The 12,912-nt window shown below is 33.4% G+C and overlaps 2 protein-coding genes across 2 annotated transcripts; both read right to left on the bottom strand.

Annotated features, from left to right (window-relative positions):
* Positions 1-1,860: 1,860 nt before the first annotated feature.
* LOC115715054 (glutathione S-transferase zeta class) lies at positions 1,861-5,126 on the bottom strand. Its single transcript, XM_030643845.2, has 10 exons — positions 4,794-5,126; positions 4,621-4,717; positions 4,483-4,539; positions 4,282-4,367; positions 4,091-4,162; positions 3,403-3,456; positions 3,206-3,281; positions 2,952-3,013; positions 2,742-2,801; positions 1,861-2,189 (listed from the first exon to the last, which is right to left on the bottom strand). The coding sequence occupies exons 1-10, from the start codon at positions 4,794-4,796 to the stop codon at positions 2,079-2,081; spliced, it is 678 nt and encodes a 225-aa protein (XP_030499705.2). The 5' UTR covers positions 4,797-5,126; the 3' UTR covers positions 1,861-2,078.
* Positions 5,127-7,994: 2,868 nt separating this feature from the next.
* LOC133036975 (uncharacterized mitochondrial protein AtMg00310-like) lies at positions 7,995-8,678 on the bottom strand. The gene has a single exon (XM_061113764.1). It carries the CDS (start codon positions 8,676-8,678, stop codon positions 7,995-7,997), a length of 684 nt encoding a protein of 227 aa, XP_060969747.1.
* Positions 8,679-12,912: the final 4,234 nt, after the last annotated feature.

The raw sequence follows: 12,912 nt of genomic DNA, 5'->3' as shown, positions 1-12,912 counted from the left end.
GTAAATCTGTATATAGCCCTTTTTAATTCATGAGAATCAAACAATAGGATTAAGGATAGCGGAAGCGTACCGGAGTCCATAGAATCGATTTTGTAATGATCTTTAATTAGTATGATCTTCCAATTTTGCAGTGAGTTCTTTCTCTGTAACCTTTTGTCTCTTGATGATGGGGTTTCAAGAGAATGAAAAGATACAATACTGCAGATTGAGGACCATTACCATTTATATTACCAATAGACAAAACTGTTAGTAATATTTATTGACTATTTCTATTTGGCCCCTCATCAAATTAGAAATTGTCTAATTGGTATCCGCATATTAAAATCATGACAATCATGCCCTTAAGTCATAAACTTTATTCCAAAATTTGATGACCCAACACACATTTTATATATACAATTGTGACCCCAATAAATTTCTAACAGTCCATTCTTTAGTAACTTTATCAATGTGGATAGGCTTGCTTATAGTACTAACAACAATACTAAGACAGTTTAAACCCCAATACTGCGGCCCCAAACTGGAACCGAACAAACCAATCGCATAGTATCCAAATCAGGAGCTCAAGGTCGCACAATAACATGTTTTCTATCAAATTGAACAACCCCAGCTTTGAGAATCATATCTCTAGTAACAGTGTCTTTAAATTTAACAATTGTAAAACCAAAGTTCATTCTCATAATATGCTCAATACCAAAATTTTCCCAAATACGTTTGACAATACCCTGAAAAACAACAAAAGGAGAATTTTCTCTCGAAACCATACAAACAATTGCTTATTTCTGAAATTCAGATTCAAGTTTAGATAAATCAAGTTTAATAATGGGCAAACCTTCCTTAACCTCGAATGTCGTGTAATGAAGCTGATTACCCTCGTTATTGGCTTGAGGCTTTAATTGAGACCATAAGGCCTGCAATTGGGCATGCAAACTGGTGGTCGGAATCGCCATAGACGCCGCCTATTGAGAACTCTGCCCAGGTCCAGAGGTACAAACCGAAACTGGAAAAATAAAATCTCGATCATCCTCATCAACACCAAAATCTTCATCCCGGCAATTAGAGCTTTTTTAGTTTGAATGGAGCTCTAGAGAATCAATATGTTCTGGTCTAAAAACCTCTTCAGTTGCACGCATCGAAGATGGCTTCTGAGACTCAATCGACTTCAGAGATGGTTTTTTCTTCTTCGCCATCAAGAAGAAACAGTCACAACTAAGGAACCTATTGAATACTTTGCTCAATTTATGTGTATTAACTATGGAACCTATTGAATACACATAAATTGAGACTATATTAATAAATAATAAATTTGTTAGCCTATATTACATATTGCCAATGCATACTATCATATCTTTTCTATACAATTCTTAAGTTGCCACACCTATCCACCAATAACACGCAAAAGATGTAAAAACCTCTTCTCTATTTAACATCTCAAGATTTGTCGGATAAGTCTATTAATCACTTAAATTATCTAATCATCATCCTTGTCATTTGATAATTTAACATAGATGCAAATATCTTAAATTCTTTGGTTTTATCAAGTCATTGTTCTTGTACTCGATGTTTCTCCCATGCCAGTGTCTCCCATGCCAGTGATGCTCCATGTTAAATAGTAAACACGTTTCTCATACATAAGAACCAGTTAATGATTCACTTCCACCAGTTTATTATTAATATTATTTGGTGATCCAAATTTTCTCCTAACCACAGCAAATGATAATAGTGTAACTGGGCAAGTCTTCCAAAAACATAGATAGGAATATGAATCATTGTTTGTAGTGATTTTTTAAACTAGAAGATATTAATGGAATTAGAATCATAGAAATCCCAGCCGAGAAACCAGCCATCCAAGTGTAGAACGCATAACAAATGAAAAGCTTCTTCTATTTGAAATCATTTCAAGAAACATAACTGAAACAAAGATTATAATAACCATAAATACCCAAATCCTCAGTTTCCACTGGCAGTCCAAGGTTTATTAGCATATACATATATACTACCACTTACAAGTGTCCATATGTTTGTTTGATCTGTTCAGATTCTGTTCAGCAGTTCATCAACCTTCATAGCCCATTTATCTAACTAGTGCTGGAGGAAGGATAATCAGGCTGCTTCTCTGGCATGGCATTTTGAAATGCTGGCAGTAGACTGTATGCCTCATTCAGCCGGGACAAAATAGGGTATTGGCTCTGCTCAAGTATTTAAATCAGAAAACTTGTTAGTAGATCAGATGGAGAGCTTTTAGTAGTCTCCAGTATTATTGGATTATTTTATTTTTTTAATCTTTATTCCTATCATTATTTTTACAATAGGTTTCTAGCCCGACAAAGTAAAAGAAAAGAATCCCGGAAATTATAACAAATAATAATTTGATAGTATAAATAAATGAAAAAGAAAGAGTAAAATGTAATAAAGAAAAAGAAGTTATAAGAAGAAAAAAAGAAAGTTTGTTGATGGCATTATGAAACTAGCATTTCAGATTCAACTTTCATACGTACAACTGACTTTTGAGTAGAACTAGAATAAGAAAATAAAAGAAGAATGAATGGGTTGATCATTTGCCAACAATAAATTAGAAGAAAATAGGTTCAGGTTAGATGCAAAATTATAATCCTGTTTCCTTATCATGAATTACATAGTGAACTTTATAATAAAATATACATGTATGATGTATATTATATCTATATAGTAGTAGTGGTGGTGTAATGTTAATAGAGTACACGAAATTAGAATACTCGTACCAGGTCAAAATTGAATCTTGTAACAAAAGAATGTATTTGAGGTGCTAAAAATAAATCCGCCTGCATATTGTGGTCAATTTATCAGATAACTTATATGTACAACACTAACGAACATAAGCACAAACAAAAGGTATGACAATAAACAAATTAAGAGAGAGAGAGAGACAGAGAGAGAGAGAGAGACAGAGAGAAAAGAGTAGAAAATCAAACCAAGAAGACTTCATCTCCAGTTGCATATCTTCCAGCATAGTTTTTTAGCAGACCCTCAAGTGCTGGACATTCAAAAAGAAGTCAAATTAAGCCTTGAAATCCTGACAATCATATTACTATCATTGCTCGTAATTGGTACATGTTTATATTTTCCATGCAGATAAATAAAAGAAACAAAACCACTTTACATGACAATACACACATCACCGCATCCTATACTCAAGAATGTAGCCTTTCTTTTAGTAGACACTAACCTGCAAAGCCATTTCCAAGATGATATTTAACCCAAGGTGTTATCTCTTCTGGACCGAATTTTTCTTTGATGTAACTCTACAAATAGAAAAGCAGCAACACTGATTTATCATTTTAATATAACTTTAATAAAAAAATAACTTAACTCTCACAAACCAGGGATAAATAAAGCAATAACAACCAGATAACTAAAACTTACCAGTAGTACCAGATTTTGAAGAGGCTGTATGCTTGCTGAAACAATATTTGCAACCTACATTTAAGGTTGAAAAGGACAAGATCAGTCGAAAACCCACAAAAAAACTGATAGAGTGACAAATGTAGGTGCAAGTGTTATGAGGGAAAACAAAATAAAGGAGCCATTAGGCAAGAGTTCATGCAAAACCCAATGGGAAGTGAGTTATAACAACCTCAAACCAACATCTTCCATCATTTTTGTTTTTTCTGTGAACAACTAAGGCAAACTAGTTTTATCAGGTCACGTGGCAATTCATTAATCTATAAAGACTCAGCTTAACAACTTTTTCTATTACCTTACTTATGTAGGCCTATATAGTGAAGAGAAAATATTCTACAAATGGGGGAGTTACATTTCACTTTACCTTCCAGCTTGTAGTTTAGAAAGAGCAACTTTGACTCCGTTGGCTTGACATGACACTTAACAATGTAGGGCATGTATGGAAAATTAGTTTAAACTCAACAGTATGAAAATGGAAAAGAAAAAAAAAATATAGAAATAAATAAATCTTTTAAGTAATTAATTAATAAAGTTTCTCTTCTTTTTCTATTTTTATTAAACTAAAGCTGATTAGTGATTCGGCGAATAGAGACTTATTAAATTGTAAAGAATCATGATAAGGATACTCATAAGGAATAGTTAAAATTACCTGCAAATTAATAGCTTTTCTTTTGAGATCAGTTGGCAAGAGCGGGTGTTGAGGGTACTTCTCATCCAAATACTAAACAAATTTCAACAAGAGAGAAAAAATTAGTTTGTTATTCATGAAGAACAGTAGAATTCTAAAACTGTGTCAGATACAGGCACACAACACACAGCAGCAGCAGTCGAGCAACTCACCAATAAGATAGCAAAAGAATCAGACAAAACTATGTCCCCATCCACCAGCACGGGCACGTACCCGATCGGGTTGAGCTTCAAAAACTCTATGGGAAAACAAACACAACCCAATTCCTAAATTAGAACCTTTTTTATTAAACATGAATTTCAGTTAATATATGGATTGAATGGAAGTTGTTGAATACAATGAAAAAACGAGACCTGGATTTCGTTGCTCTCCTTTCACAAGGTTAACTGCTTCGTAGTCGTAGTGTAGCCCTGGAATTCAATACATAATTGTTCAGTTTGGGCATTTCAAATTTTCATTCAAGAGAGAAATGAAAGAGGATTCAATGGTACCTTTCAAATTGAGGGCGATCCTAACCCGGAAGGAGCAAGAACTCCTCCAGTAGGAATAGAGCTTGAGCTTGGGTTGGTCATCCCCGGTTGCAGTGGCCTAAAATTACACATATAATAAAATAAATAAATAATGATTCCAATTTTGTTCTGTGAGAGCAGAATTAGGGATTTACCATAAGGGATAGGGATGAAGAACAAGTGAGGAGTGAGTGTTGATTAAGTCGGAAGTCGGAGGAGATTGATGGATTAAACGATGCAGTTAAATTTATGTTTTTGTCGTTGGGTTTCGCTACTCAGTAGTGAAATCTAGGTGCAAATATAAGTATCACCTCCATATAAATTTAATTTAATAACATTATATATAGAATAATTCTCTAGTAGCGACATTGACTTTATTTCATAGTATAAAGACATCTTATATTTTTCATTTTCGAACATAAACTTGTGCTTATACAAAGTAAATAAGTTTACAAAGAAAGTACTCATTATTTAATTTTAGATTTAACTTAGCAATTTTATGAGCTTAACGCATTAGACTCTTTATGAATGTAGACTATAGTTAGGTTAGCACTGAACAATAACAAGTTTTTAACACAAATTAAAATGTCATTTAGAAGACTACTATTCCAATTATAAGAAACAAGTTTATCGACAATAATTTTACAAGTAGTTTTGAAAACATCCACAGGGAGGTGGAGCAGTTGAGCCCATTAGATGGCTTGAAGAATGACCTTAACTTTTGTCACAGCAAGAGGAACACATCCAACAAAGGGTTTGGAGAACCCTGCTTTAACCTGATTGAATTCATCCATAACAATAACTCCAATATTGGTTGTTAGGATATACTAAAACTATTTATCTTGTACCTCCTAACTCACAATGGACTGACATTTCTGAAGATATTCTTGCAATACAAGTGATATCACCTCCTGGAGACAAAACTATTTATCTTGTACCAAGAACCAATTGCATAGCTTCCAAAGGTGAATTTCTTAAGAAACAATATAATTGAGGAACACGTGGACAATCAGGACATAATTCGCAAACATGTCCATAAGAGCCATCATATGGTAGAAGCACATGTGATTTATTATTATTTAGTTCTCTAAATTATATATTTAATGCTTCTTGTGTTTGATATATGCAAACTTTTATTTATATCTATTTGTGAAATTTATGCTAATTAAAGTACTTATTATGGATCTTGTGCGACTTTGTGCGACTATATGTGACCAAATATATTTCAATGTATATCCTAATATATTTCTATACGACCCTATGTGACTATGTGCGACGATAGTATATTCAAAAGTGTATTCTAATATTGGTCTATACGACCATAGTATATTTTAAAGTGTATCCTAATATTGGTCTATGTGACCCTGTGCGACCATGTGCAACCATAGTATATTTAAAATTTTATTCTAATATTGGTCTATGCGACCATGTGCGACTATATGCGACCGTAGTATATTTTAAAGTATATTCTAATATTAATCTATGTGATTTTGTGCGACCATGTGCGATCATAGTATATTTCAATATAATAATTTAAATATATTATATAGATGACAATAAGTTATTTAACTATATTCTTTAAGTTATTTCATGAAGTATGTATGTGTATAACCATTTCGTATAATTTATAAATTATAATTAAAGTATATTATATAAGGAGACTATTACAGTAGGAATTGGATAAAATACATATTGATAGGGATAGTAATTTATAATCTTTGTTTAATTCAATGGCTCAAATTAACTCTTGAAAACTACACCAAACTTAATATATTTATTTATTTATAATTAACTTTGAATATTATTAATTATAAATTTAACTAACAAAACTTCAAACCTAACTCCAAATCATAATGTCTACTAAAAATTTAAGTTTAATTATATATATTTTTTAATTTTCAATTTATAATATTTTAATTAAATTTATTTAAAACAATAATTAAACTTATAGAAAACTATAACATGTTCAACTTATAATAATCAATATAAGCACTCTTAAAACAATCAAAATGTCATGAGTTCAATCTTTTAAAAGTAATATTTTTTTCTTTATTTATATTTAATTTAAAATTTCAATTAATTTAATAATTTCAAATTTGATTATATTATATTAATTAATTTACTTTTCAAAATTATAATTTTTAATATATTTAAAAATTTTAGATATAAAATTAATTATTTACTTTAATTACATTATTTATATAATCATGCATAAAATAATAAATAATACATATTCATATAATATATTTTTTCTTCAACTTAGTTCAATGTATTTAAAATTTTTAAATATTAAATTAATAATTTTTGTAATAACATTATATCTATATAAATTATACATGTACTAGTTAGCTAGTACTATACATATATAGTTGGAAAGAGTTTTTTTTTTTTTTTTTGGAAGAACCGAAGGGAGTTCATTGAAGAAGAAAATTGGGTATCACACCAGGGGACCCCTCCCTAAACAAAAGGCTGGTAACATGACCATCAATCCTAGCCTTTTTAGCAATACTATAACCTATAGAATTGTCTGAACGGGAAATATAGAAAAAGTTACAAGAACTAAAAGCAGAGCATAAGTTTAAAATGTTAAGCGCCAAAGGCCTAACTTTCCACACCGGGGGACACCGTCTCGCCTGAAGAGACTTTGCAAGGATCTGAGCATCGGTGAGGACTGTAATTGAGTCATGCCCCAGATCCTTCCCCAACTGTAATGCCCAGCAGATCGCAAGCATCTCTGCCTCCATAGGTGAGGCTGCCTTGCATCTTTTAGCCATCCACTTCGAAGACCCTGCACTTGGTTCGACTAACACCACTGCCAGCCCCGCATCTCCCTCTTTCCAAGATGCATCTACCATACAAATGAAGGTTGAATTGCTTTCAAAGATATTAAAAAGCTGTGTCGGACTACAATCCCTTATCTGAACCTGATGAACCGCATTACACCCCACAATGGCTTCCTTATATCTAGAAAGCAGGGTCTTCAAAGCATTGTCAATCCTCACTCGAAGACCTTTAAACATGAGATCATTCCTTGTTTTCCACACACAGCCCGGAAGGCAACCAAAAAAATTAACAAAAGGATACCTGAGATCCCGAGGAATGTTAGAAAGAATTTCCATCATTCTTCCCGGAGAAGAGTCAGATGTCCCATTATCAATATTCAGAGAAAAAGGACCTCCGAACTAAAGTGCCCTGGTGAATGGTCACTCCCAGAAAAGATGGGAACTGGTTTCCATTGCAGAATCACACAGAAGACAGGTTTTTTTCGCCACAAAATGCAGCTTATCCTTGGTGGGGAGGCAACCAACCAAGACACGCCAAATCAAAACTGAAAGTCTAAAGTGGACCTTGTCGTTTCAAATGAATTTCCAAAGCTTGCTATCAATTCCGGCATCGTGATCATTGATATTGGAACAGACATTAAGAGCCCCTTTGACCGAGAATTCACCGTCCCCAGAATGTTTCCAAATCAACATATCTGAGTTGAGAATAGGGAGTCTCTGAATTTCACAAATTCTAGAGCCAATATCATTACCAAAAATCTCCAAGACTCGCTGTCTATTCCAGTCACCATTGGGAGAGGAGATATCTGCAACAGAACTTAGCAATCGGGACCGAACTCGCACCTCACGCATTAGACATGAAAACTCTTCATAATTCAACCATGGAATCCATGGTTGCTCCCATATGTCGACATCCGCCCCACTCCCTACAAGAGTGATACTACCGTTTCGAATGATCTCACGGGCATGAAGAATCCCTTTCCAAGTAGCTGAATCATAGCCCTTACTCTCGACACTCCAAAAAGAATTCCTTCTGCAGTATTTAGCCTTGAAACATTTCACCCACGGTGTGTCGAAATCAGTCGCAACTTGCCAAGCTAACTTGGCTAGTAAAGCTGAATTCATATGCTCCATCTTTCTAAACCCCAATCCACCCATAGCCTTGGGGCAGCATAACGAATCCCACTTAATTAAGGCCATGTACCTGTCCTTATCATTTCCCCCTGTCCACCAAAATTTTCTAATCAAGCTATCCATCTCATGGCAAGTTGACAGAGGAATTTTACAGGTAGACATAGAATAAATAGGGACACTCAAAGCCACAGATTTGACCAGTGTAGTTCGACCGGCCAAGGACAGAAGTTTTGATTTTCACCCTTCTATTTTCTGAAGTATCTTATCTCTCAGGAATTTGAAGTCCTCCCTCTTTCTCCTTTTCGAGACACTTTTCATTACCCCCGCATTCTTGAACTCGGAGCAGCCTTAGAACATCTTGCCTCACGTTAGACAAAGTGTTCTTGGAGAAGAGCACACTAGTTTTATCAAGGCTGCATTTCTGACCCGACCACTTCTCATAGACCTTTATACAATCCAAGATAGCCATAGCGTTTGCTCTATTAGCCCAGGCGAAAAGAACCGTATCGTCTGCAAACATCAAATGGCTAATGGAAGGGGCCGATCGAGAGATCTTGATGCCATTGAGCTTACCCCTACCCTGTTGTTGAAGAAATAATTTTGATAACACCTCATGGCACATGAGGAATAGAAACAGAGAAAGAGGGTCTCCCTGGCGAAGTCCTCGTTGAGGGACAAACTTTTTTTGAGGAATACCGTTCAACAAAACCGAGTACGAGACTGTTGTAATGCACTTCATAATTAGATCTCTAACATTTTCATCAAAACCATTACCTTCCAACACTCTCTCAAGAAACATCCACTCAATTCTGTCGTAAGCCTTATGCATATCCAATTTAACGGCCATTAATCCTCCTTTACCTTTCTTTGCTTTGATCGTGTGCACTAGCTCTTGGGTTAGAATTGAGGACTCGGCAATCCATCTCCCGGGGATAAAGGCCGATTGAAGAGGAGAGATAGGTTTATCAATCACTCCCCGCAATCTTGATGCAATAATCTTTGAAATGATTTTGTAAGCGAAGTTACATAGACTTATAGATCTGAATTTTTCCACCGAACTCGCGTTTTCCACCTTAGGGATCAGACATATATAAGTGTAGTTGAGATGCCTATCAAGAGTGCCCTCTGCAAAGAATTTTTGGACCATGGTGATTACTTCCTCTTCCACAATATTCCAATAGTGGCGATAGAAACAATCTGGGAGCCCGTCAGGCCCTGGGGCCTTGAGGGGATGCATTGCAGCCACCGTAGATATGATCTCCCCCTTTGTTGGAATGGCCTTGATCATAGCGTTATCCGTTGGAGTAATTTCAGTGCAAAACAATTGAGAGAAATCGCTTCCCATAACCGGGTTACTGGAACTGAATAGTTGAAGGAAAAAATCGTTGAAGACATGAGCAATTCGATTTCCTTGCCTAACCCAGTCCCCATTACTGTCTTTGATAGCCATAATCTTATTTCTCCTTCTTCGAATCACGGTGGAGGCATGGAAGAACTTAGAGTTCCTGTCGCCCAATTTGAGCCAAATCTCCCTCGACTTTTGACGCCATTGGCTTTCTTTTTGAATCCAAAGCTCAATTAACCGGGACTGAATATTTGCCTCTTCGCGAGCCAACTCCGAACTAATCGGTTGACCTTGAATCCAAGCCAATCTCTCCTCAGCCTGTTTAATCATCAAGTCCCGATCGCCATATGTCTGCCTCCTCCATCTCTGAAGAGCAAGACGGGTATCATTTAATCTACCCCTGAGATTTTTGCCTCCCGTTCCCTTCGGGCCCCAAGCCTGATTGATAGTTTCTGCACAAAAAGGCTCAGTTGTCCAGGCTTTAAAGAAGCGAAAGGGCTTGAACCCCTTACTCCTCCCATCACCGGTGTCTACCATAATAAAGCCATGTTCCGAAACTGAAATAGGATGATTGGTGACAGAGGCGTTCGGATAATACACAACCCAATCATCAGACGCTATGGCTCTATCCAATCTCTCTCTTGTAAGACCACCCGTGAATCTATTGTTTTACCAAGTGAATTGGCAACCCTTAGACCCAAGATCTATACCTCCTGTATTCCAAATAAAGTTTCGTAGGATAGAGTTAATGCACACATTATCATATCTCTTGTTAAGTGATATGAGTTCAAGACTTGACACCTTCATTTAATAATTTTATACAATTTATTTTTTGTATATTTTATTTATTTCCTTTTTTTTTTTGAAGAGTTTTTTATCTCCTCTTTATCATTCTGAATAATGGTAATCATACAATCCATTCTGCACTATTTTGAGTGCATTCGATTTGTACTAAGTGAGAATATCATATTTTGGATTCAATCCAATCCACATAATAACTCAAATCTAATCTGCAAAAGTGCGGATTGGATTGGTTAGTTTTTAATATTGAATTACTTAATGTTTCTTATTTTTTTTACATAACTAACAACAAAATAAAAATAAATTATTGTTATTTTATATCGCCAACAACAAATTAAAATAAATAAAACAAAAAATAACAAACACAAGGGAAAAAAATTATATGTACAAAGAAATATTTAGTTTTATTTTATTACTGTGTGTACTTGCATAGCAAATAAATTATCACTGTGTGTACTTACATAGCAAATAAATTTTACAACAATAAACTATTATATTTGGATGATATTAATGTCTCGCCACATGTTTTATAATGATCCAAAGTTGTCATAGACTATCAAATTTAGATGAGATCGACAATAATTGAGATCGTTCAGATATTTTTTAGTGCAAAACTTTTCATCTATTTATTATGCATTTTTATTTGACAAAATTTATTATTCAATTTTCTATTTGGCAAAATTTTTTATTTGATTATTATTATTGTATGTGTTATTTTATTGTTCACTATTATACTTTATGTAATACAACTATCAATATATATTAACAAATAAAAATTTAAGACTTTCCACCACAATAATTATAAATTTTAAAAATTTTATAATATTAAAATTGTTCCAAACCCTAAACCCTAAACCTTAATATCTCTAGATCATCATAAAATATAACCAGAATTATCATAATATCTCTAGCAAACACAGATACAGAAAATGCAACCAGATTTATCATAATATCTCTAGATCGAATTATCATTAAGTTTTATTTTGATAAAAAAAATCAATTCAGGGTCCTATTTGTACAATTTTAAAAAATACAGGGTCCATTTTGTCATTTAATAAAACAGAGAGTCTAATTGGTAACTTTTATAAAATACGGTGTCTAAAATGGTATTTACCCATATATATTAACAAAAAAAAAAAATTGAAGATTTCCCACCACAATAATTATAAACTTTAAATTATTATAGTATAAGAATTGTTTCATACTAATAATGAAAAAATATTGAAGAAATTTAAATTATTGTTTGGAAAAAAAAATCAAATTATTCAATTAATTTAAAAACTTAAATTAAAAATAATAAAAAGCATGTCTTTATAATCTATACATTAAATAATTTTTAAAATATGTTTGTTTAACCATTTAAGTATAATTTATAGATTAAATTAAAATATATTTTATAATTGAATAGTGATTCACCATTAAAGTACATATTATAAGTCTAATTGACTATTTAATTACATTATATATATGAGATTCAATATACAAATCAAATTATTTTATAAAATATGTATGTATAACCATTTAAGTATAATCTATAGATTATAATTAAAGTATATTTTATAATTGTATAGGAATTTCACCATTAAAGTACATTGTATAAGTCTTGGTGACTATTTAGTTACATATTTTATATAACTCAATCATTGAATTACATGGTATAAGTCAATTTTTAACTATTTAAAGAATTAGAGTACACAATATACAAGTTTAAATTCAAAGTTGTTTATGGTCATTAAGAGCAAAGTTAAGTTCTTATCGAAGAACATAAAAGATCATGATGTTCGCATAGTGTAAATTCAAGGTCGTTTATGGTCGTTCAGAGCTGTTGACCGAGGTTTTCGGAATCCAATAAAATAATAAAAGATTAAGGAGCTATAAGAAATTAAGAGAAGGATTTTTACGAGGTTGGGGCGTTAATGAGCCTTAGTCCACGAGTCTGTATATTTATGAGTGTATTTAATACAGAGAATGTTCTTGGTGAGTATTTACTCTTCTTGCACTTATGCAACCCAAAATTCCCGACCCCATTAATGAGCTTTGAGGGGGTATTTATAGTGTTTTTGGTGGGGTGATTCCCAGAATTATAGTACATGTATTTCTGTAACTATCAATAAAGTTGGGTGTTCCCAATGAATATACCATGGGTAATGCATGGTCAAATCCCTAGGTGTTGTAGGGCTTTTATGTGGAATGTCCTTATTGCCTTTTGAC

Source organism: Cannabis sativa, chromosome 4, assembly GCF_029168945.1.
Source record: "Cannabis sativa cultivar Pink pepper isolate KNU-18-1 chromosome 4, ASM2916894v1, whole genome shotgun sequence".
Classification (NCBI taxonomy): Eukaryota; Viridiplantae; Streptophyta; class Magnoliopsida; order Rosales; family Cannabaceae; genus Cannabis; species Cannabis sativa.
This window is presented reverse-complemented; position numbering and strand designations above follow the sequence as displayed.